Source organism: Cydia pomonella, chromosome 1, assembly GCF_033807575.1.
Source record: "Cydia pomonella isolate Wapato2018A chromosome 1, ilCydPomo1, whole genome shotgun sequence".
Classification (NCBI taxonomy): Eukaryota; Metazoa; Arthropoda; class Insecta; order Lepidoptera; family Tortricidae; genus Cydia; species Cydia pomonella.
Window position 1 is genome coordinate 45,994,424 of NC_084703.1, and position 27,021 is coordinate 46,021,444.

The following is a 27,021-nucleotide window of genomic DNA, read 5'->3' on the forward strand; positions in this document are numbered from 1 at the left end:
TATTTTTATGTCTTACACATCACGGAGCAATGGAGTTCCGGAGATTTTGAAGTTGTGCGTGGAGCCGAAGCCAACAAGTAGAGACCCCCGTGACACTTTAATGAGATGTAAGGGGTACACATCGAGCGGACGCTGCCCCTGCCCGTGTCATGTGATACGTCACAAAGAGCACTGCGTACGCGTAGAGGCAGCACCCGCCAGGGTGTAAGGACTATTGAGAGTTGATGGGATCTTAAATGAACATGTTGGATGAAAGCGATCGAATATTATAAAAATTGGACGTCCTTAATATTTTCAACTGACTCCTCAAACCCTTCTACTTCAGATCACAGTTCGCACAAGTCCAGTGGTCGTAGACACGATCCCGGTCTGCCGGCAGTGCCACAAGAAGTGCCTCTCGAAGCCCAACAGCCCCCTCATATCCCAGAAGGAGCCTCCGAAGCCCAAGGAGGCACCCTCACCGCAGACCTCGTCGAGTAAAAGCCCAACGTGCAGTGCCAACTGCGGTAACAGGTAAATATTTTTTTTTTTTAAGTCAAAATTGAAAGTTAATCTTTTATACTGACCCTTCTTATATTCTTTTACAGTGAGTCTTAACAACCTACATTTTGATTTCAGAAAGCCGAAAACCTTCTCCATGCATTTAGAGCGTAAAGGTGCTATCAAGATACGTCCAGAAGATGCTCCTAAAGCAGCCATGAGAGTCATAGACTCTATAGAGCAAAGTCAAAGAATGCTCAAATCTACGTCCTATGACCTAAAAACTGAATCCCCCCTACTTAGCAGAAGTATACACTCAACAAATAAGAGTCAACTAGAGTTAAGAAAAGATACTTCTATTAGATCCCCTAGTCCCTCCTCTGGCTCTAGGAATAATAGTCCTTTATCCACTAGCCATACTACTTGTAGCTCGATGGTGTTCAATTCTAGCTCTAATGATTTAAGAATGTCTAACTCTAACATTTCTAACCAAGTCCAATGCGTTATAGCTCAAGAGAGATACCTGAACGAAGTAAAATGCGTTGAAAGCGTAACATTGTCAAAGACAAAAAACAACAACGCAAACTATCCATCCCCAGCAAGCATAAGAAAAGAACAAATAACAAGACAAAAGGCTGAAAATGTGCTTAATAAAGTATTAGGTATGAACATTTTAACTAAGAGAGAAAACGTTGGAACATGTCTAAAAACGTCATCGGTGTTCTTAGATGATGATTCAGTGCATGAAGATGATGATTTTAAAATTGAAAGGGGATTAAGACGGTCTCCTAGGATGGGTATATCAGCGGTTACGAAAATGAACGGTGATATTAATAAAAAGACTGAAGATGTTAACGCTAATACGTGTAATGATGCGTCAGATGATGATTTGGAACTAGGTCCTCTCATGTTGATGGGGCTGTCGGCGATCAATCCAGCGGCGCATCTCATGCGAGTTGAGCCTTTCAAGAAGGCGTCTGTGGCTAGCTTAAACGCTAACTCAAGGCCGGAAAGCCTGGGCTCCATAAAATGTGAATCCCCCGTCAACATTTCGGTGGTGCCGCCGACGCCTGACTACAATTCTGTTGATAAGACTGTAAGTTGATCAAGAAGTCTTCTTGCTCTAGGTTAAGGTCTGTCTTAATAAATGATTTTTGTTCAAATTTACACATTAAAGGGCGGCATGGATTCAGCTTTTAAATTTTCTTCTTTGTTCATAACATAAACCTCTTTAATTCAAGTCACAATCCTCCAACTTTAAATTTTGGTTGGCTTATAAATACGTTTTATGTTATCTTCCGAGCTTAACTACGTTTTGTTTTATCAATTTCGATGCAAAAATTGATTAAATAAAATAGTTAAAAATCATGTTAACCAAAAACTCACAGAAATATGATTGTTGTGAAAAATCAATTGTTGTTTCCAAAATGTTTCGCCTCTACTCGTAGCTCCATTTTATTTCCTATTACCTACTACATTCAAATACTATTCCAGGATACCCTAATAGACGAATCTCCCGAATCGCCGGACGCACCAGAAGACCTGCCGTACGTGTCACTCAAGAGGTCTGTTGTATCCAATATTGAAAGCCATTACGCACTGCTCAATCCTTAGTCACGGAGAACCATGTAGAACCATGCTTTCAACACAAAGCTTTTGAAAAATCGTTTACCGTAAAATGGTCATTCTCCGAGAATATGTCTGCGCTTGCATCTAATTGCCACGACATATTGAGAATGACCCAAAACCACCCAAAAGCTCCCATTTATGGTCCAAAACTAACTCGAATACTTTGAATCTTCGTTTAGGGGCCCATTTCTCGAACGGTATTAGACTAATATTATTAGTCCACGAACTGTCAAGTCGTATGGGTTACCATGGCAACACACTAACAATATTAGACTTCTACGTAGTCTGATACCGTTCGAACAATGGGCCCCAGTTTGTGGACTAATAAAATTAGTCTAATACCGTTCGAGAAATGGGCCTGTGAAGTATTTTCACCGGTAACATTTTCGACTTTTCGACAGGACCTTTCGACTGGAGGCATATGTTAAACTGATTGTTTTTGTTTGTTGTTCCTTCTTATCAATTTTACAACCTATATTGGTTAATTGATAGACATCGGGCATATGGAGCAAAATTAAATGAGGGAGTTCCTAAATCGATAAACTCAACTATCGATGATTTGCCATGTACTAGTGATCGCTTCATTTGCTTGTAAAATATGATTTGATTAAAAGTTTATTATAATTCAATAAAACCTATAGTTAAGATGAAACCCGCTAGTGATCAATATTCCTGAATAAAATTCTGCTATCGTTACCATTTGCAATGCCAATGTCACTTGCTAGTACATATAGCCTACTCCACACCACCCATAACACCAGTAACAGGAAGATGTTACAAACTCAGAGCTTAATGCGGATTCTTAGGACGCTACATTAACCCTTTGAACGCCAAGAACCCCTAAAGTCGTCGTTACTACTCGTGCCCACAGCGCCAAGGACAACTATTGGTGTTATGGCGGCCGCTGTCAAAGTAACCTTCACACTTCACACAAGTAAGGTTTACATTAGCTCTCTAGGAGCTTGGCGTTTGAGTGATGTTTGTGTTTATGACAGAAAGCGTTCAAAAGGTTAAGGATGACTCGTGCCAGTCCTGTCCGGATACGGGCCGAAACGTCCAACACAACGTTTTTTGGTTATATATAGAAAACATCACGTGATCACCTATAATAGAAAGCGAACTGTCGGACATCGCGGCCCGGACTCGAACCGTTCTAACGTGAATATGACTCATCCTTTACCCTGGCCGCATACATTCGGAATTTTCACCCGGTTCCCGTACGGAATGACATGTGTGAACGGGACGTCGCTATACATCGCTATGGCGCTGGCGCTATCTCGCTTGGGAAAAAAATCCGTAAAGTCTGACCAGTAATATATGATCATGCTCCATATTGCGGAAGTTCATTAGAACTACATTTTTCATACTAAACTGAACTGTCACCCTATACATGAGAATAACAGCGCCCTCTTGACAATGACCATATATTTCTGGTCGGGCTTTATGTATGCGGCCCGGGGTTAATGTACAGACAAAAAATCTGCGTATGTTTAAGTGTAAGGTGTGAGGGGACGCTCCAAACGGAGGGTTCGGCGGAGGTGCAGCGTGGCGTCGGGCTCACAAGTGCTGTGAGCAGCGTGCACTGAGGCCGCTCCTATACGTTTGCATTTGTTCAACATGCACGCCGCACGCCCCACCCCGCTGCACGCCCAACTCGAGCGTCCACTCAGGCCTTACACTAAGACCGCAGTCTGGACGCACTCAACCGGCAAATCAAAGCTGTTCATACATTTGATCGAGCACAATGTATTGGTCAAGGAGCGAAGTCGGTGGAAGGAGAAGTGGCGCTGATTGTCACAAACACACGTAAATAAACAAATATTATAGGGACAAAATGATTAAGTTCCTCAGTAAGCTCAAGAAGGCATGTGTTGTGTGTACTCAGACAATGATATATATAATATACAAATACTTAGATACATAGAAAACATCCATGACTCAGGAACAAATCTCTGTGCTTATCACACAAAAATGAGTAAAAGTAACTTTTTATGTTGTATTTGCACAGTAATCAATACGTAATAGCTATAAAACCATGTTAAGAGCGCACCGCCAACAAACTGTTATGCAGTTTGGCGAAATTTTGATTGTTGTTCATGTATGTTTTTTTTATTTTATAAACAATAAATTAAAAAAAAAAACAACAAATAAATGCCCTTACCGGGATTCGAACCCTGGACCATACCAAATATCAGCGCATCGATAACAACATTTGAAATGTAAAAAAAATGGTTCATATATGCAAAAATATCAACCATTGAACATTTTTGGCAATTAGAGACAAAGTATTATTTACATCAAATATTGCTAACGATGTGGTGATATTCCGTGAATGAAAAACGATTATTAGGTCCATATCGGGACTGATTTCGGGCCCGAAATCGTTAAGGGAGGATGTAATTGGCGCTTTACCACTTACTGCGCCACCGGTCGCGTGCGTCCAGGCAGCGGCCGTACAGAAATAGATTTTAACCTCAGTACACCCACTCATCTAGCTACCACTGTGCGTAATGGCGACCTCTGTTTCCCCACATAACTAACCTACGTTTGATTTAGATCCGGCAACATTGATTTCAGATACGGCACGATGTCGAGTCTGGAACGGTTGCCGTCCGACGAGACGGATGACGGAAACGTCAGAACAGAGCCGGAGCCGACAAAGGCGTATAACACGGGTAAAACCAATACGTAAACCTATCTTCATATTTCGTGTAGGTCCCATTAAAGAGTGGATGTCTAGAAAGCAGTGGTGCTGACAGCCCTGATCGTCTCGTCCCTGAGGTCAGGAGGCTTACCGCGAAAACCTGAATACGCAAATCTTTCTCTTTTACTCCAATGAAGGCGTAATTAGAGTAAGAGAGAAAGATGCCCGGAATTCCGAACTTCGATTTTCGCGGTTATGGCCCAGATTCCGAGCAGGAGTACGGGCACGCGGGGCATGCCAACAGGTGCCAAAAGAAGAACCCTTTTATATATTGTATCAGAGAGAATTTGAAATAGAGGTGTATTGTCAAAGAGGCCACATAATTTTTTTTGTCATTTTTCGGCACATGATTAAACCTTTAAGAATCTATTCTCTAATTCAAATTCTCCTTGCTATTATATATAATATTATAAATAAGAATTTAACTCTGTATGTCTGTTCACACTTAAACCCTGGACCGATTTATTTGTATTATCGGTTAGTATAGTACCAGGTACCACTGCCAAAATGTACAGGCAGCTGCAGAGATAGTTGACCGCCCTTTGCAAACAAATGTCTATGCAGGGAGGATCAGTTATCTCTACAAATGCCCAAGATATCCATGAATCCGAGCAAACGCCTTGTTTTAGTGTCAGGAGCGGCAGGAGGCATAATGGGCTGGACGGCCAGAGCGGGCTCCTTCGTGGTGGAGAAGATGAACATCTTCAGCTACACGGAGAGCGTTCCCAGCACAGCGCTTGCTCACAAGCAGCCATCTTTCTTAGAAAGGTATGAAGGATCTTTTAGAAAGTTCAAGACTAAGTCGACCGTCCAGTGGCGCCCTCATTACTGTATAAATGAGTATATTAATATTGTTATCCTACTTATTCCCCAATTTTGTTTGTTATCATAATGTTTATGATCTAAGGGATGATGCCTCCCGGTAAGCAAATTGTTGCCTGTGTTGGGAGACACCACTCTTCCTTGGGTTGGGTTGGGTTTTATTTACAGGCTATTATAACAGGTTATTATTGTTTACTATCTTTGTGATATAGATTTATAATACCTTTGGCTTCACATTTTACCTTTTAGTTAAAGCAAAAAATAAGCAAAATAAAACGTGACAAAACCCTAAGGTTAGGGCATCAGTAGGACAGCAATATAAATGTACTGATTATACAGAAATTAATTGAATTATTAGAAAATACAATTCCCTCATGAGGGCGCCACTGGACGGTCGGTAGCACGTCATTGTGAAGCTTGTCGGGATCCACGAATGATATTGAGCTATTGCCGCGCGGGTCAAGTTCACGTCTTTGGCGGTCAAATGGTTAAAAGGCTTTCTGTTGTTTTTCTGTTCTAAGTTATTTAAAGGGTAAGTACCTATAAGAAGAAGAACTTGTATAAATACTATGGTACTGGGGTCAATAAGGCCTGTAATATAATAAGGCCTAAGTACTTGAAAAATAATGAACTTACAACAGTGTTAGCGTCTTGGTTATTAAAGTAAGATATATATAATGATATAATTAAAAGCTAACAGCAGTCAAGTACATAATCCATATCTTAAGTAATAACTTACTTATGACATAGTTTTATAAAAGTTACGGTTATTAAGGCCTAGGTACATCACGCAATAAAACCTATGACATTTAACGGAACGATTTTGATTATAATACTCGTATTGTTTCTACATTACATAGGTAGGTAATATCGAATAAAAGTAAACAGCGGTAACTTCTAATTAAAGGTAATTATTGAATCATTTCTCATTATTTAACACTTTTTCGACATCTAAAAAATGGGTAAGGCCTTAATAAACTACTAGGCCAGTTTACAGGAAACTTTGGTCGGGGTTTAAGTAAAACATATTATGTTTAATTAATAATTAATAACGATATAAAGCGATTTGAAGGCAAGTAGGCCTTATTACCCTCAGGTACTTTGTTCACAGTATTAACACTAAGCAGCGTGGTTGTTTAAAAACATGTTTAAAATATATTATAAATTAAAATTACTAAAAAATGGGAGCTTACGGTTGTTTTAGAGCAGCCACGCTGTATATCCCCCGTTTTTGCACTTCCTTACTAACCTTATTTTTCCTTTAACTACTAGGTGGAATGATGCAGAAGCAGAAATGATGAGTATGTGTAAAACTAAACGTTTATGAGTGATACCGTTTTCTATTGTAGCTATTTTGTAGAAAAGATATTTATATGACGGCCTGTCACGAATAATTGTAGAGAAATTATTTCATAATATTTTAACTGTTTTTTAGTGATAACGTTTTTTTGATGTAGCTATTTTGTAGCGACGAAGATATTTATATGACGGCCAGCCACCAATAAATGTAGAGAAATCAAATCATAATATTTTTACAACCCTTTTTTGTGATACCGTTTTATAATATAGCTATATAGTAGAGAAGATATTTATGATGGACAGCCAGGAATAATAGTAGAGAAAATATTGTGCTAGTATTTGTCAAATATTAAAATATATATATATTAATTTATAAGTAATTCAAAAATAAATATATTATATTTAAAAAATAAATGTGAAGCCAGGTTAGTTTAATAAATTTTATTAAAAGTTAGTTTAATACACTATTCAAGGATTTAGCTAAAAAAATAGCAGACGCCACCGGTGATCGTAGAGCTGGCAGCTTCCTCGCACAGAGAATAAGTATTGCGATACAACGAGGAAATGCTGCTAGCATCTACGGCACCATGCCGCAGGGGGATAGTTTTTAGTTATTCATTTTAAGATTAGTTTTATTTATTTTTAGATTTAGATTTTAAGTTTTACGTTGTAGGTATTTGTTTCATAGTAGTTATGGGTGTTTTTTATTATTAAATATTAAATTTAATTCAAAATGTTGAGTTATCATTCGTTAAATACTTATCGCTGAATAATTATTAGTCTTAGAATTTAAATATATTTTTAAACATTGTGATTTATGATAATATTTATTTTCTAATGAAACTTAGAATAAAGTTATTATAATCATAGAGAAATAATAAGTAATAGAGTGCTCACTCCATACATCAGTTTTGGTACCAAAATGCTTATTATATTCGCAGTCGACATCTAGCATCGAGAAGCGGAACTCTCAGTACTGCTACTCGACAATAGATGTCGCGGCAAACAAAAAGTCTAATGCTCAACGATTTTCAGCTAATATTATAACCAGAGTAAGCGTTGGAATAGAGTTACGGTTACTCTGGTTATAATATTAGCGGAAAATCGTTGAGCATTAGACTTTTTGTTTGCCGCGATATCTATTGTCGAGTAGCAGTACTGAGTTCCGCTCTCGATGCTAGATGTCGAATGCGATAATAATAAGCGTTTTGGTACCAAAACTGATGTATGGAGTGAGCACTCTATTACTTCTTATTTCTCTATGGTCTAACATAGACAGGTACCACATTATGATATAAAAAAATATCTAGGGCTAGACAGCCTTGAAACTTCTTGTAGATGTATATCTAAAAAATGTTCAATTATGTAGATACTTAGTCCTATTCCAATTTACATATTTTATAATTACTTAATTATACAATAAGTATTTGAAACTGGCAGCGTTCTTACAAAACTATAATTTTAGGTATTTAATATATTTTAGATAATACCTTAGCCAGTTCTTTTGTGTTTGTTTATATCAATAATATCAATATTATTTAGTATGTACCTAATACACTTGTTACATATATTATTACCAGTAGTATAAGAATAATTAGTTATTACAAACAAAAACTAATTGTCTTCGCTGAGTTCGCGTTCCCCTAATCTAAACAGAGGGCCTACCGCGGATATCGTTAATTAAAATTTTATCTGTCCCACCGCCAGACAAATCTGAACGTACACCTGGGCTCCTACCGGGAAAATCGAAGTTCGTCAATTGCGGGTATTTTTCTCTGTCACTCTAATTACGTCTTAGTAAGAGTAAAAGAGAAAGATCCCCGCAATTTGCGAATTTCGGTTTTCGCTGTAAGCCCCCTGGGGCCTATTTCTCGAACGGTATGGTATTAGTCTAATATTATTAGTGTGTTGCCATGGTAACCCATACGACTGGACAGTTCGTGGACTAAATATTAGTCTAATATCGTTCGAGAAATGGGCCCCTGACTTCAAACCGATATTTGAATAATATTGGAATCATATAAGTCATAGCATGAATTTTCTGAAATGATTTCTGCGCCTCAGACTCTAGTCTGTTAAGAAAAGCCTTTGTTTATTTTATGCAGATTCGTCTTAGGCGCGTACCAAAGCAAGCATGTCGTTAAAAAGCAACTATCGTAATAGTATTAAGGTTCAAATTTATGTAACAGCTCATTCTCAGATAAGGAGTTTGGGTAATGTAGGACGATCGGTCGCCTGTGTGTGACAAGGAAGGTAACAATATAAGTTGTTACATGAGTTTGAACCATATAAATAGGACTGTAAAATTGTTTTTTTAACGAGTTTGTTCCCGTTCAGTCAGTAGCGGTAGCATTGGTAATCGCTGCATAAAAGAAACAAAGCCTTTTGTTTTACAGATTAGGGCCCTAACCGAAAAAGTCATTTCATAAAAATCATAATATAGCTGTTATTCGCGCGTTCATTTAGTTCTGACTTGTCCGTACATGTATTAGTGCACACGAGACGCCGGCGCGAATTACAGCTAAATGTTCTGATACTAATATGATTCAAATATCGGTTTGATATTATGTCATCATATCAAAAGTTTCACATTCGGATTGGCCTGCCAGTCTATGGTTTCTATAGCTACGCATCCAGTCGAACGCTGGGCTATAACCGTGAAATTCTAAGTTCGTCGAGCAACTATCTCTGTCACTCTAATTACGCCTTAATTGAAGTAAAAGAGATAGATGCCCGAAAATTGCGAACTTCGGTGTTCGCGGTAGGCCTTCTGATTAGCTTCAATTTTACTTACGTGCTGCTCGTAACATAAATATTATAATTAGTAAAGTTACAAGGAAAACTACAAAGTTTTAAAATGTTTCGTCCCTTATCGTTGTATTTTCTTCAATTGTACCTTTAAACGAATTATTTAGTTGCTCTCAATAGAAGAAATATTGCAAAATTTGCTCCAAAGTTTTATTTGAATATAAAACACGACTTTATCCCATTTACTGTGTCTTGCACCCAGTCTACAAAATTAAACATCTCAGTTTAATCAAGAACTAAAGAGACCTCAAACCGCAGATGCTTGGGCGTCAGCGAGTGGAAGACAGCGGTGGAGGACGGCACGGCGGAGACGGGCGACGGCAGCGGGGCGAGCGGGGAGGAGGCGTGGGGGACGCCCTCGTCTGGTGACCTGTCTGATAATCTACCGGACTCCGAGCACGGCACGCTCTCTGTAAGTGTCAGCAGTGGATGACGATGGTATTTATGAGGCGTGGGGGACACCCTCGTGGGCGAATTTTTGGACTCCGAGCTTTGACCCGCTCTCTGTAAGGAGACGGCAGCGCGGAGTGGGCGACGGCGTCGTCGTGCAACCTGTCTGGTATTCTGCCGGACTCCGAGCACGGCACGCTCTCTGTAAGGGGACGGCAGCGGGAAGGAGACGTGGGGGGCGCCGTCGTCGGGCAAATTTTCGGACTCCGAGCTTGACCCGTCCTAAGGGGACAGCAGCGGGAAGGAGGCGTGGCGGACACTCTCGTCGGGCGAATTTTTAAACTCCGAACTTGGACATGCAGCGGGCAGGCGGCGTGAGGGACGTCGTCGTCGGGCGACCTGTCCGTTACGTTACCTAAATGGTGCATATAGCATGGTACATATTGACTTGTGTAAGAGCTCTTTAGGTCTACTAATATAATATATTTTTGAATCTTGAGGGTATAGAACAACCCACCACTTATGTAACAGTGACACGTAAGCCTTTTGAACAGAAAGCTCTTCACCTTCACAGTCACCCACAAAGTCCTCATCCTCGTACGCTGGTGACGACGACACGGAGCTGATGATGGACGAGCTCCTCATGGCGCCCACCATCACTGGCCCCACAACGCTGAGGCCGCTCTTACCCAGGTAAATATACAAGACTCCTTTGGTTCTTAATGTGCCCCGTGTTTTTGTTTGAACTCTTAATTTTAAGGGTGCATTCCTGACATATATACACAAAATTCCTAAGATCTTAATTTAATACGCTGTGTTATTTTTTTAGTTCCGTTTATTTCAAGGCATTCTTGAGCTTAAATTAAGCTGATTTTTCAAACAAACCGGTATTCACAAATTGATAAGTAGTGTGTACATAATTTTAACACATTTTCCGTGTCTATATTTAATACCTTGACTGTAAGAGTTCATGCATTTGCTACTAAACGCAAGTACTAAATATCTAGGACTATCGATATTCGAAACGAAATTCTAATTCAACCATTATAGATGACGAGTAGAAAAAACTATTAAATATTTCACATAAAGTTTCAGAATTTCAATAAAGACGGAACATAGCTATTAGTCCCTAATATTGTATCGTTGGGACACTAATAACTTAATACAACATTTAACATGTACTAAACACAAAAAAAATACTTTAAAAAAACCAAACCTAAGATTAACTTAAGTCTAGTCAAAAAGACCCCCTCGAGTTGTCCCCGGCGCAAAGGTACCCATAACGCATTGCCACGTTGAATGGCGATGGATAACCTTTGCACCAGGTACGAACCCGCGCGGGCGTCAGACCCCCTTTCCCTCATTCGACTTCCCACTTCCCTAACGAAGGCAATAGCCTCCGACCTCCAGCACCCAGTCGTCTCGAACGCAAGGGGTACAAAATAATCGTTACCGCCCAGGGCCGCATATTTATCCCGTTTCTTGACCGCGGCAAAGTCTGCAGCGGCACCAGCTGTCCGCACAGTTCGGCCGAGGTGTGAGGCCGCGAACGTACTCACGCACGTGTGGCGTCCCACAGAAGGCACTTTCCCCTCTGCCACGGCACCAAAGTCAAGCCGTCCGGCTTTTACCATCGGCGCGGCAGAGACCCGGAGGCTCCAAGACACAGGGGACAGGGGATGTTGGCGGATATTAGAGCCCTCCTCACGATGTCATTGAGAGCGTGGTGACGCGGAAACCTTCCCGAACAACGACAACTCAATGCGTGATGGCCATTCGCCACTACCATCCATGGAACCGCAGATGCATTTATGAGGCACACAAACATCGCAGCCCAAGCGGAGAGCTACTGCCACCCGCAATGAGTCGTTGTCCAGGAGTGTTCCCAGATGAGGAGCAGGCAAAGCCTGCAACCACGCTCCCGCTTCGACTCTTGACACCGACTTCAACCTGGCCAAATTCACCCCCGAGGCTACCCCCATAAGCCGTGCAAGAGAGTCCTTGGCCCCCACATCGTCCCAGAGTCGCTGTATTTGTGGAGCCTCGGGCAGCGACGCCGTTGGGTAACGAGCTGTCCACCTTGCCAGTGCATCATCGACAAACGGAATGGCAACCCTGTCTCCATGACAATGTAACATTTTAAAGACTAGGTCACCAACTCCATGTGCCGACGCTAGGAAGGCTGGCAAGCCCACATCCCCCGCACACCGCAAACCGAGACCACCGTGACGTATCGGCAGAGACGCTTGAGTCCACTGTTCATTTGAAAAAGATACATTCAAGATAGTCTCTGCCGTGACCCTTAACGTGCCGTCAAATGAAGATACGTCACCCGGACACAGCCATGTTGGAGTAGTTCTCAACAGGTACGTAATCTTGGGAACTGCGAAACACATGCGCAATAGAGTCAGGGCTACATGGGCATTAATATATTTTAGGCGTTCTTGGGCGAGTAAAAGTAGACGCTTTCTGGTCTCTATTGCGCTAGAAATGGCTTCCTGGAAAATAGGAGAACCCAGAGAAAGAAGAAGAGGTAGGTACACAGCAGTAACCCTCGCACTTCTCCGCATTTACCTCCAGTCCCATATCCTTAAGACGGGGGATAAGAAAAGCCAAGTCTCGCTCTACGACTCCAGGATGCCAGTCGTCCAAATACCAGATATTAAGAGGAGATTTTAGATACGACACCGCTTCATGAATGGCAAGACTGAAAGCAAACGGTCCAAGTGGATCTCCCTGCTGCGCATCCACCTGCGAAAGAATTATAGAATCATCGTAGACCAGGTTAGATGGAGAATGATACACCTGGTGCAAGAAAGGGTATAAGGTAGGAGTATATTTTTCCACTGCGCCCAACAGAACATCCCTCTCCACAGTATTGAATGCGTTCTTGAGGTCCAATTTCAAAACGACGCAGTTTGCATTCTCAGGATCCATGACAAAAGTGCGTGTGGCATGGATTGCGGCCTCACACCCCCTTTGTGTGCCAAAACCTAACTGATATGGCTGAAGAAACCCAGCCATGCGCTCCTTAACCTCATAACACCCCAGCTTGGCCACCAAACGACGAAACGTGCTACCCACGGCAATTGGCCGTATACCCCCCTCTTTTTTCGTCAAAGCACACAGGGACGCTCCGTATAAATATGGACATACTTCGCGGTTTAATTGTCCACTGAGTAAAAAATTGCAGAGTTTGACCAGGGACTCGAGCAGCCGCTGCCCGCTGTCACCAGCAGAACTCGAGGTCAACTCCTTTAGATGAGCTGGGCGAATTCCATCTAAGCCTGCGGCTGACCCGCTATGGAACGTTCCCAGTGCTCGGACCACGTCCTCTACGCTTACCGTCGTAACTTGAAAAGACCGATCCGGCTCCCGAGGGAAAGTTAACGTTCGGGACGGGGGCGGGTGCTTCGTCCGCAAGGAAGCAAGCGTCTCAAGGCCCAGAGGTGCAATTGAGTCATCTGACATCAACACGCGAACGGCCCCTCTCACATCACCCTCATGAACTTTGGACTCGATTGTCTTCAAGACAGAGGGCGACCTGGGGCAGGCCTCCCCGCCACTATCGAGTTCAACTGTACTAGACCAACAATCGGCCGCGACTATGTTGGATTTCACCTTAGTGGTCAGATTGCCCTGGCCCTGCACCTCTGGTGCTTTTAGAGCCGAATACGCGAAAGTAAGTAAAGCATACCAATCAGCGGTATCGTTGGTCTCAATACACTTACATATAACGGTGCATAATTTGTCTGCCGCCAGGATCCTCGCCCCCCTTGAAATGTGTCTAAGCACCCGTACCGATTTCTTAAGAGCTCCGGGGCTCTCGAGAGCGACTCTGGGTGGTGGCGAGCTGATTGGCGGCGGACTGGCGAAGCATGGCTGGTCGAGGCTGGGAGACACCTGGGCGGCTGCCAGATGCGGGCGTAGAGCCACGTCCTTGTGTTTTTTACCCACGTGAATTTTAAGGTACGGGAAGGGGAACTCATCACGTTAACAGTTATAATAAACTTACTTTGATACAAAAAAAAAAACTTAATACTAATACAAAATCAGTCTAATAAATAAAAGTCATGAAATCATACCAAGGTACATTGAACAAAGGTGAAAGACTCAAAAGATTATCAAATTTTTAAATAAGAAAAAATGTCAGATTAACAAAATTAAAACAGTTACAATTCTTCAATTGAAACATGAAATACACAACAAAAAAAATACTAAAAAATATAAATAATTATAATTCATTCATTAAAAAAAAACAAATTCAGAATAAATAAATAAATAAAAATGTATGTAAAAAAATGTTTATGCGATCTAATAAACAATTAAACAATAAGAGCGCTCCACTACTTAGTTCACCGAAAAATAAAAGGGAACACAAAAAAAAGCTTATAAAGTTATAATTAAATATAAAAACTGTAAATTAAAGCTTCTCGTTCAAGCACCTATGTAGCTATAGTAAACATACCAAGGGTAAGATCTTGTAGTCTCACTAAGGTATAATATTTTACTAAAAGTCACTAAACACTTAAGTCGGACTGCCGAGTCAGCATCAGCGCAACAGGTTCCCGGACCCCCTCGTCCAAGGCCGTGAGCAGCGATGACGGACCGAGATGCAAACGCAAAGATGGGAGCGTGCACGACTGTCACGCAACCTAGTGTCCGCAAGCCAAGGGGAAAACGTCAATTCACTACATCTTATAAAACTACTCTAAAACTAAAAACTACTGAACGGATTTTCATACGACTTTCATCTATCAATAGAGTGATTCTTGAGGAAGGCTTAAGTATATAACTTGTTAAGGTTTTGTGTAAATTGTTTGAAATATAACGATGTTGTCGGAAAAAATCACGCTGGCTAGGAGCTTTAATCGAAAACGCTGCCTAATCCGTTTGAGCTATAACAACACAATGTATGGTGGGGTTGTTTCTCATTCATAGGTCTACAAAAAAGTCCGCGATGTGCAATATGTATCTTTTAAGGATAACTTACTATATTCTTAACTTCTAGAAAAAGATCACGTAATATGTGGCATTTGCAAAGCTATTTACATGGATACATTATTAACAATTATCAAAATAAATACGTTAGTTATATTAAGCATTTCATACAGATTACAATGGTCCCTTACACCATTCAATTTAAATGAATATTTTAGGAGTAATCGTAAATTAAACTTTCATTACGAGCCATATAATTGTACGAAATGTTAAAGACGCTATCCGCAGTTAGTTCAAATTTTTACCACCTTATGCGCTGGGATCGCTTTACTTACCCCCACCATGCACTCCTAACGAACGGTTACGACTTGTAGTGAAACGGAACGCAAACGTCATCGGTAGAGAAGTGATAGCCGACAAGTGTCATTACAAAACAGTTGATGTTGCCGCGCCGAACAGCTGATTACCTTCTTATTTTTAATATATTTTGTCAATTTTCGGCTGTTATCTTGAATATATCCCCTGTGCGTGCAGTTTATAGTCCACCAGTTGTCATTAACATTTTCACAAAGTTATCTTCAAATATGCGGTGGTTGTGTGGTTTTCCAACACTTTTAAGGAGGATATGCAGGTATTTATATTTTTAAAACAATAATATTAAGAGCAGTAGCTATATACACATCTTTATACCACTGGGCCAAGCTACCTTCTTTTATTGATATCTCATAGTTTTCAATTATTTAGTTGAGTTAAATATTATACCTGTATCAAAACAACGCTATGTGGTATTTAATTAACTTGTATGAAAAAAGAAACTAGTTTCTTTTAAATGTACTATACGCCGAAATAAACGGAATTCAATAAAAACACCGTGTAGACAAAAAGTTAAAAAAATTGTCCCCACCCACCAACAGAAACAAAATATGTCTCATTCAATAGGTCTTGGCAATCTGATGACTTGTTACTATGACTAGGATCACCCTATGCATGGGGTTTTCTTGGAAAACTGTATTTGGTTTTTATATATTTTTCGCTAATTTCATTGAAAGTTGCAGGCAGAAGGTTATAGCAATAATGTTCCTACTATACATACATATATTTAGGCCATACATCTTCGATTTTCCATAACATATCGAGAAAAAAAAACCCGCCAAATGAAAAAAAAACCGCCAAATGAAAAAAAAACCCGCCAAATGAAAAAAACAAACCACCAAATGCAAATGAAAGTCAAACCTAACTTTTATTCTAAATAGTGCCCGAACGACATCTATTTCTGAATTTTCCTTATCAGAGTATCATTAGGCATACTGATGTTATTCTGCCAGCAGAACTCTTAAGTAATGTAATATTAGATGAATTTTGAGTTAACAATGTGATACTTAAGTGATAATATGTCTAATATGTAAAGTAGTATTAGGTATTGTAGATATAAAAAAGCGGCCAAGTGCGAGTCGGACTCGCCCATGAAGGGTTCCGTACCATTTATGACGTATTAAAAAAAACTACTTACTAGATCTGGTTCAAACCAATTTTCGGTGGAAGTTTGCATGGTAATGTATATCATATATTTTTTTTAGATTTTTCATTCTGTTATTTTAGAAGTTACAGGGGGGGGGGACACATTTTTTCACTTTGGAAATGTCTCTCGCGCAAACTATTCAGTTTAGAAAAAAATGATATTAGAAACCTAAATATCATTTTTGAAGACCTATCCCTAGATACCCCACACGTATGGGTTTGATGAAAAAAATTTTTTTTAATTTTTATGACGTATTAAAAAAAACTACTTACTAGATCTCGGTCGAATCAATTTTCGGTGGAAGTTTGCATGGCAATGTATATCATATATTTTTTTAGATTTTTTATTCTGTTATTTTAGAAGTTACGGGGGGGGGGGGGGACACACTTTTTACCACTTTGGAAGTGTCTCTCGCGCAAACTATTCAGTTTAGAAAAGAATGATATTAGAAACCTCAATATCATTTTTAAAGACCTAGATCCATAGATACCCCACACGTATGGGTTTGATGAAAAAAGATTTTTTGAGTTTCAGTTCTAAGTATGGGGAACCCCCAAAATGCATTGTTTTTTTTTTTCTATTTTTGTGTAAACATCATAATGCGGTTCCATAGAATACATCTACTTACCAAGTTTGAACAGTATAGCTTTTATAGTTTCGGAAAAAAGTGGCTGTGACAGAATCGGACAGACAGACGGACATGACGAATCTATAAGGGTTCCGTTTTTTGCCATTTGGCTACGGAACCCTAAAAATATACAGCTCTAAGCGAATTTTTGTTTTTCTTTTTTTAAGACACATAGTTTGTTTATTATTGCCAGTAACATAATGTTTCTATAACCTTCTGCGTACAACTTTCAATGAAATGAGCGAAAAATACATAAAAAGAAAATACAGTTTTCCAAGAAAACCCCATGCATAGGGCGATCCTCGTCATAGTAACAAATCATCAGGTTGCCAAGACCTATTGAATGAGACATGTTTCGTTTCTGTTGGTGGGTGGGGACAGTGCCCATACAAATTTGCCCATAGTCCTTTGACAGAGGAAGTAGAATCCACTGTACCATCTTTGGTAGAAATTGGATAGTGAATTGTCAACTTTTGACAACCAGAGTTTCTTACCACTTAATGTACGGAGCTGTACGCTATCTAGGTACGTCAGCTGTCAAATTAAAAGCGCCAGTTTCTTAGACTTTACATGTGTTCCATTTTTTTGGAACAGGCAAAATAATATTAAGTGCAAAGTATTGCAGCCTTATTTACATGAGGCATATTGTAAATTTTATGACTACCGTTAAGAAAACGTACGATGTAGTTCTAGGAGTAAATTGTTACTCATTTTAATCATGAACAAATGCCAGAACACTTCAAATGATTAATGTTTTTAAAGTATCGTTGAAGCTCGATGACCCAGAGCCTACCGCGAAAATAAAAACGAAATTTCGTTATTTACATCTCTATCGATCTTGCGATAGGGCCTCAGGGTGCCTAGCCAACGTGCCGATCGTTTACGTGGTCGCACTAATAAGGAAGAGTGATAGAAAGAGATGACTGCTCTATGCTACGGAGCGTATACGATTGGCACGTTGGCTAGGCACCCAAGTTACTACATAATGCAATTCGCTGCCTTTTCGACTACAATATTTTGCATATTCTTTTGTCTAAGATATTTAGTATTTAAGGGTACCACGGAATTCCCCTTCGGTTCTTAGAATGGTAATTTAGGGGCTGGTATAATTCTCAAAAAAATTACCGGTGGTTCGGTAATTATTGAGAATAGAATGGAATTTTCCACACGTAAAATGTTTGGGATAAAACTGACAATGGTTCACCAAAAAGTTATGGTAAACCAAAAAAAAATTAGATCAATATATAGGTAAGATAATAAGAAATTGGTGTGAAGAAATATGCAAAATTAAAAAAAAATGTCGTTTTTTTTTATTTCAGTAGGTCAATTTTATCCTTGTAAAACTTATTCAACACATTAAAGAATAATTTCAAATGGTCATAGGTACTTGTTTCCTAATCAGTCATTAAGATATCAACAGTACAGTACTGATATTGATATCCATACCGATATATAACTTATGAGAGTTATGAGTATGGTCATAAGCGAAATTTGGGGTTAAGAGGGCCTGAAACCAAGAAATTAGAAAGCACAAAAAGATATGGCGCACCGCGCGAAATTTGCGACGGATGCTTTGGTCGTCGTGCGGGTTTTAACTTTTCGCTCATCAGATCCTACCGAAACCGACACCGATGTATAAAATAACGCTGCCTCTTTACCGGTATTTTCAATTATACCGGTATTATTTCGGTACCGAAAAAATCTATTTTCGCCAAGGCGACGCCGAACGAAATCCACTCATAGGTGACGTTACTGTCAAAAAGCTAAAACAATAACCTTTAAACAGTCCCTGCTCCCAAGTTATTTTTAAGTGAATTGTTTTTGGTAGAAATACCAAGCTAGAACTTCTACCAATTTTGACATTTGTCCGTTCTTGTCCCCACTTTGAATCACGTTTTATGAAACACTTTAGCTGCATGCCCACTTATGTGTTAGATTAGCATATTTACTAAGAGATAATATCTTTCAGTACTACAAGTGTCCTCATGTTTATCAGAAAAGCTTATACCTATATTAAACTTTGCGTTTTTGTTGTTTATACCTATATTAAATTCAATAGTGGGAAGCGATCGATCGACCCCTTCAAAAATCGTTTTAGACCTTGGAGGATAACAACCGGATTCACTTTTAAGTGCTTACCCCTCTTTCGAAAACCTCGGCCAATGGTCATATGTATTGTATGGACTGACGTTTATCTGACATAGCTGTTTGTACGTTACGAAAAATAGCCATACATTTGACGTGCCCTTCCCCCACACAACAGACGGTTTTGCACAGAAATTTACAGACAAGGCGTCACAAATTGTTTAATTCTCCAAGTTTTACACTATTTCTTGAGATCTACTTCTCTTATAAGGTGATTTAAAAAAAGAGAAAATATATAGGGCCCGATAAATATAGCAGTCAAAAACGGGTATAAAACAACTCGTAGTACTGGAAGACCCATTGTTACTTTACTCACTCCCAATTGGCAGATAAACAAAATTTTACACATGATACTAACCTTGAAACGTAACTTAGGGATATTTTTAGGAGAAGACTGGAACCCTTGATGGAGGAAGAGGGCTCGGACAGTGGAAGTGAAGATAACAAGCAGACACCCACCAATTCGGAAGACCAGGTGAATATCTTAGTAGTTAAGACACTTAAAAACGGGGCTATAACCGCGAAAATCGAAGTTCGTTAATTGCGGGCATTTTTCTATGTCACTCTAATTACGTTTTAGTGAGAGTAAAAGAGAAAGATCCTCGCAATTTGCGAACTTTGATTTTCCCGGTAGGCCCCCGGGTCATACACAGTTTTCAAACAAACGTTTCTTGGCTCTAGTGGAAAGGTGCACAAGTCTTGCGCAGCCCGGGGCCCATTTCCCAAACGGTATTAGTCTGATATTATTAGTGTGTTGCCATGGCAACCCATACGACTTGACAGTTCGTGGACTAATATTAGTCTAATACCGTCCGAGAAATAGGCCGCAGGTGATAAAGAGTACAAGTATTATGGAACTTATCCCAATTTTCACCTGCGCTGCGCGAGACTTGTACCTTTAGGCCTCACTAGAACCCACAGAGTTGTCCTGTGGACACAGAGAGTAGCTAATAGTTTGTGTACAGAAAAGAATTAGGTACCCCATTTTAGCTCAATCAGAAAATTTGCCTTTATTGTCCTTAACTTTGCATAGAGACATGAATATTTGCTGTGTATGATCTTGGGAACTATCAACCTTCCTTTAATGCATATTGCATACAATTTTATATAAATATATACACGTTTTTGGTACCTATGGTACATCAGACTAAGAAAATTAAGACTACAATCATTAGTATGGCTAGTTTGTAGATTATTCTTTTGATAGCAAGAATAAGTTATAGACAAAATTAGATACTGACCATTTTCACGATCACGACGTGTTCGGGCCGAGGCGCCCGACACTTCGTTTTCTTTAGAAAACGTCACATGATCACCCGTCATAGAAAACAGAGTGCCGGACGCCTCGGCCCGGACCCAAATCGTTTTAGTAGTCTTTCGCAGGATTAATAAGCCATACTAGTGGAACATGCAAAAGAATAAATAAAAAAAAACTATATTAGTATAGCTCATAATAAGCTAGATAAATTCCCCGTATTATTTATGTACCTCTATTTATTAATATCAATTTATTGATCCTGGACCATGTTTCAGAATGAAAAGAGATCTTTATACGCGCGTAACGTTTAAAGATACACGATGTTGCATTCAAACATATCAATCGGAAATGTTGTTTTATCAATAAAACCAAGAGTTTCTAGTTGTAAAATCTCAGAGAAACAATCATGTAGAGGTGAAAAGGGGGAGGGGGAATTTAGCAAACGAGATGGTCTTATGGACCTTTCAGTAGAAGTAGCATAAAATACGCTATTATTACCGCACTTTTCAATTCTGCCTAATAATAATAATAATTCAGCCTATATACGTCCCACTGCTGGGCACAGGCCTCCTCTCATGTGCGAGAGGGCTCGGGCTATAGTCCCCACGCTAGCCCAATGCGGATTGGGGACTTCACATACACCTTTGAATTTCTTCGCAGATGTATGCAGGTTTCCTCACGATGTTTTCCTTCACCGAAAAGCTAGTGGTAAATATCAAATGACATTTCGTACATAAGTTCCGAAAAACTCATTGGTACGAGCCAGGATTTGAACCCGCGACCTCCGGATTGAAAGTCGGACGTCATATCCACACGCTATAACGCCCAAAAAAAAATCCCAATCCCAATCCCCAATTCCAATCGCCCAATTCTGCCTATTTCTAAAAAAGTCCTGCCACGTCAAAACGGTAGACATCCACCAATGCTTGGTGAGCAACAATTAACGCGGCTAAATTACGTAGGTTGTTTTTGGTATGTTAAAACGTGTTTGTAATTTCGTCGCGTTACATATTTTCTGTTCCTCGCAAGCGCACGCATCTCTACAACTCTATTAATATATACTTGCTTTGAGAGTACATCGTTTTGAAACATGGTCATTTAGTACTTACATGTATTGTTACATGCCCCGTAAATAGCATGACTGGAATGGTGCATGCGTTGTGCATGTCCCATTGCTGTTCAAATTAGAACCTTATACCTGTATAGCTTAGGGTTAGCTAGAAACTGATCAAATTGGGGCGAAATACCGGATTATCAGTGTTTAGTAAGGTCGGATAGGATAAGAGGGACAATTAGTATTTCTCGGGTCTTTGAAGAACTCAACTCGTTTTCACAAGGTTCAGCGCTTAAAAGACTTCCAAGTCCCGAATTGAGTCCTTTATTGAGTCTTTTCATTGTTAAACTAAATTTGGGCTCTTATCTTACCGACCTATTTTATTTCTTTTCGACAACGCCGGCGTTAGATGTTATTAATTACAGAAGTATGCCGAAAATCTGATTAATGCATAATAATTCTGGTTTGGATACGGCCATAAACTTTCAGATAACAAACTTAATTACTGTCTTGACAATGTATATAAAAATTATACTCCGTAACATAACTCATTAGAAGAAAACATTCTCAAAATCCAAAAAGGATCCGCATAATTTCATGGTTCAAGTATGACTTTTAAGATCACAAACTTGGATTTGACAAGAGCATTTAGTTAATATTATTACATTTAAAAAAGTGACGAGTTAAAGGCCTGACCATCTGCAGTCATCAACTGCAATTTTGTCGGAGGGGTGCTGACCTGCGGTGTATGTAAAAATAGGCTATTTCAGCCACCTGAGAGCTCATGATCGTCGCTCTCAATAGCTAGTACAAACCCAGTCACCGTGACCGAAACCGGCCAGGACCGGAGGATTATAAAAAAAAACAGCCGACACTCTTAGTATTAATGCAAGGCACTATTATATTAAAATTCAGCCGACTGTGAAGATACATTGGTGCCAAATTTATTACAACATTAGGCCAAAAATCTCGCATCTAACGCCGGTTCCGTTACATTGAGCAGTCTCTGCGCGCATGGGTTCACTCAGGGGCCTAAAAATCTTGCATCTTAATTGGCTAGAGGGTAGCTAGGCGATGTCTCACATTATGAATGTTCCGCTGACGCGGCCATTGCCGCAGGGCAGCGCGCGTGGGCTCGCTGCTGACGGCTGCTCCGACGCGCGCCGGCCGCCCTCTGCATTAGAGTCAGGTGAGTTTATTGTAATAATTTTTACTATGCTGGTTTTCACATTGGATGAGCTGCACACTGCTCAGGGATCGCTATACAGTATCGGGCAGTGTTGGCCGAACGTTAATTGCAAACTGAACTGTAAACCGTAACGGACGGTTGCAGTTTTTGGTTCAATTTGTAATGGTTAGTTGCATTAACGTTTCGGCCAACACTGGTGTTGGGTTCAGGATGAAATGAAAGCTAATGAACCCCGCTCCGCGGTGGCTCCGCTATCTTTGACGTATGAACTCCTATTGAATAATATTACTGGCGTCGACGCGTTAGACGGATTTTTGACCGCGATGGTATACCCACATTTTATTTCACTTGAGACAGTCATTAGGCGTTAACAATGCAAGTAGTGACAACAAAAGATACCCGGTAAATTTTTATTGCGGCATCGTGTCTTACATGTAACTGTCCAGTTTTAATCCTTTATTTTATTTTATATTTTTATTTATTTATTTGAATCAAAAGAAGATTACAGAAAGCCTTAAACTACTAATCTGCCAAACTGCAGTACAGTTTGTTAGCAGAAAAAACTAAATTTATATTCTAATCTTTTGAGTTATTATTTGACCACACGCTGGCTTTGACGAGTAAAGCTCGTAAAGGAATAGATCAACATTATGGTTCTTTTTGTGCAGTGTCAAGTGGAATTCGGCCGTGGTAAATGAAATGGGGTATACCCGCGACCGTGCACTCGCTCCAAGATTTAAGATACCTCTAGCGTCGAGCCTCGGCGTTTAGCCAACTCTATGGCTGCTGCTCGACGCAACGTTGGCGCAGCGACGCCATTTTCGATAGCTGAGTAGACGCTGACGCTCAAAGGACGCTATTATGGGGTCTCTTTTAGAGCTGCCAGCAAAAATTTCGTAGCATTCAAATCTGTAGCTTTTAAAACCTTTTTTGATCCATACTGAAGCGAATCCCTATATAGCGCTGTTTTTTTCACACGCTGGAGTGGTGTGAGGATTTGTATCAGTGTGATAATCGCGTAGAGTCCGTCTAGGCTAAATCTGCATCGACTGGAACATAACAAAGTGAGGGTGTCATAATAAACGTCATATTTCAAACATCAATGATGACGATGCCACATTTTGTCACAAATAAGCAGAGTTATCTTGGTCGGACTCTGCACAATGTAAGAAGTCTTCTCTGAAAGCATTAGTCTTTTTTAGAAACTCTTCCGGAAAATTTCTGAATTGATTTGTACTTGCATTTATATTAAGAGTCCATAGTAAGCTCGGCCGAATATCGCTTTCCCATACAAACGGAGTTTCGTTCTTATTTTAAAACTACGCGTTGGATTGTAATGAAACTTTGAGCAAACAATGACGTGGGGTATATCTATGCCTGTAATTAGTTTATAGAACCTAAACGAAATAGAGAAAAAACAAATATTGTATGAAAAACTTAAATTCGTTGTATTTTTTACCATGGTGTCTGAAGCTACATAAACTAATTACAGGCATATATGGTAAACCGTCTATTACTGGCCACCCTACAATTACTGGCCACCTTATACGAAAATGGCTGAAATAATAATTCTATTTATTTATTTACACAATTCAAGTTAACTAAATAACTAACGTTCTGATGATTAACTTAGATTGTGTGATTATTACGACGGACGACCGATCTGGCCTAGTGGGTACTTGGGTAGTGACCCTACCTATAAAGCCGATGGTTCCGGGTTCAAATCCTGGTAAGGGCATTTATTTGTGTGATGAGCATGGATATTTGTTCCTGAGTCATGGGTGTTTTCTATGTATTTAAGTATTTATAAATATTTATATATTATATATATCGTTGTCTAAGTACCCTCAACACAAGCCTTATTGAGCTTACTGTGGGACTTAGTCAATTTGTGTAATAATGTCCTATAAATATTTATTTATTTTATTATTTATTTATTAAACAGAATCCCTTTTAGTATAAGGTGGCCAGTAATTGGAGGGTGGCCAGTAATAGACGGTCTATCCTACCCTATCCTATTGTAAGTACAAAGTTTCAGAGCAATCTATGTAGTTAGTCGTTTTAAAATGAGAGCGTAACTACATTTGGAGAGGTGGGAGCTTTAAAACTAGGTATTTTAACCAAACCTTACGTCTGTATTTTCTAGCAACAGTCTTTTGCTTTCGGTCAAATGTGGCTTTCCAGAGAAGGGTCCTTGGGCTTCATGCTCAAATGTGGCATTCTATAAGAAAAGGGTCCTTATGCTTCTCTGATGGAAAGCCACAAATAAATGTATTAATAATATTATATTTATGTTATCTACTATGAACACATATAGTAGATGTTAGTTTATGTTCGTGTCCCTTTAAAATGGTAATGTAGATTCCCAGTACATATACCTAAACAGAAAGTAGACTATTGATGTCAAGCGTATGCTGTATAAGTAGGGTAGGGCAGGTTTTTTGATCTCGTAAGTAAGGACAAAGATAAATTGAAATAGAGATGGATTCACAAAGATAATTTTGTAGCTACATAAATTTACTGTCATCTTTCGACACATGATTATAACTTTTAAAACGCCATTTGACTTTGGACCTTATTTTTTCACTGATATAAAATAAAAAATAAAAATAAAATAAAATAAAATATAATTCGTTTATTTCAGACAGAATCCATAGAGTGAGATTGATAATAATTACATAACACTTAAGCTACGAGTATGTTAGTATTGTACATGCAAAAAAAAAGTAATAAATAACAATAATAATAATTTAGTTTAAGTATCTGCCACCCCCTGGAACACCCGGCACTTGCGCATGCGTTCGAACCCAGTGTCCCAGAATGGGGCAGTCCGTTTTCTCACTTATGACCCTCAGGATGGTGTTGTGGCTCCCGCGCACCCTGCGCATGAGTGATGCGATACGTTTACGAATCACCGCGCCAAACCCCTCCGTGTGCGCGTACGCAAACATTGCTGAGGCGCTGCAGTAGCGCGATATGTGTTAAATTTGTTAAATATCAAAAAATGGCGCCATCTAATAGATGAAAGGCATATATGGAGCATCATTTCGAGCGATAGCGCCACAACCTTTAGCCATTTAACAAATTTAACACATATCAGTGAAAGAATAAATATCAAAGTCAAATGGCGTTCTAAAAGTTTTAATCATGTGTCTAAAGATGGCAGTAAATTTACTGTGGCTACAAAATTATCTTTGACAGTTTGTAAGGGCCTTATCACTTACGGTCCTTTTAACCCCGCCCTACCCTATAAGGATGTATCTCAATGTTAACGTTTTTTAATGGTTCTCGTGTGTATTTTATATGCACAGTGCATACCTAATTGAGTATATTTACTACATATTACATTGCATCATAAGTTCATAATAATACATATTTTTATAAGATTAATTCATGTAGCATAAGTAAACGTACTTAGGTAAAAATGTACATTTGCTTACTCTGTTTAATAAATTACTTATTGTGTTCAATATTAATCAAAATAAAAAGAATAATACTATAAAAGTACTAAATTTAGATAAAAATATATTTTTCCCGGAAACGTGATAGACAATTACAAATTTTGCTTCGAAAATTTGATATTGATTTTCCATGTCCATTAAACTAATTTTACGGTTACACTCACATGTTTTTAGTCACACGCGTGTTTTTAATCACTCACGCGACATGATTCGGAGACAAAAGAGTGGCTAAAAACGTGAGTGTAAACCGTAAAATTAGTTTGATATTAGTATGTCTAACGACAGTTAAAACTCCATGTCCATATTTTGATTACAAATAATGTTAACCTTTTGAACGCCAAGAACACCTGAAGTCGTCGTTACTAGTCGCGCCCACCGCGCCAAGGACAACTATAGGCGTTATGGCGGACGCTGTCACAGCTGTGTTACTCTCGAGTAAGGTTTAGCTCGCTTGCGCCCGGGAGCTTGGCGTTTGAGTGATGTTTGTATTTATGACATAAAGCGTTTAAAGGGTTAAACATAATACACAATTTACATCACCACAGACATGACTATCATATATAAACCTATTTCGTGTTTCATAGCCAAAGAAATATTACGACGCGCGAAATAAGTGCAAAATATTATAGCTGTTGTTGAAACCATCGTGGAGGAAGGATTTGCCGGTCAGCACAAGTGTTGACCGTTGCCCAGG

General features: G+C 39.5%; 1 protein-coding gene across 3 annotated transcripts in view; it reads left to right on the forward strand.

Moving 5' to 3' along the window:
- Positions 1-27,021, forward strand: part of LOC133524983 (uncharacterized) — a 127,835-nt gene that overhangs the window by 83,854 nt on the left and 16,960 nt on the right. For all 3 annotated transcript variants that reach the window (XM_061861179.1, XM_061861163.1, XM_061861171.1), the window contains exons 18-26: positions 326-513; positions 619-1,576; positions 1,975-2,045; positions 4,687-4,784; positions 5,443-5,581; positions 10,001-10,154; positions 10,707-10,825; positions 19,741-19,840; positions 22,797-22,866. In XM_061861179.1, coding sequence (XP_061717163.1) covers positions 326-513; positions 619-1,576; positions 1,975-2,045; positions 4,687-4,784; positions 5,443-5,581; positions 10,001-10,154; positions 10,707-10,825; positions 19,741-19,840; positions 22,797-22,866 — 1,897 coding nt within the window. The remainder of the gene's footprint in view (positions 1-325; positions 514-618; positions 1,577-1,974; positions 2,046-4,686; positions 4,785-5,442; positions 5,582-10,000; positions 10,155-10,706; positions 10,826-19,740; positions 19,841-22,796; positions 22,867-27,021) is intronic.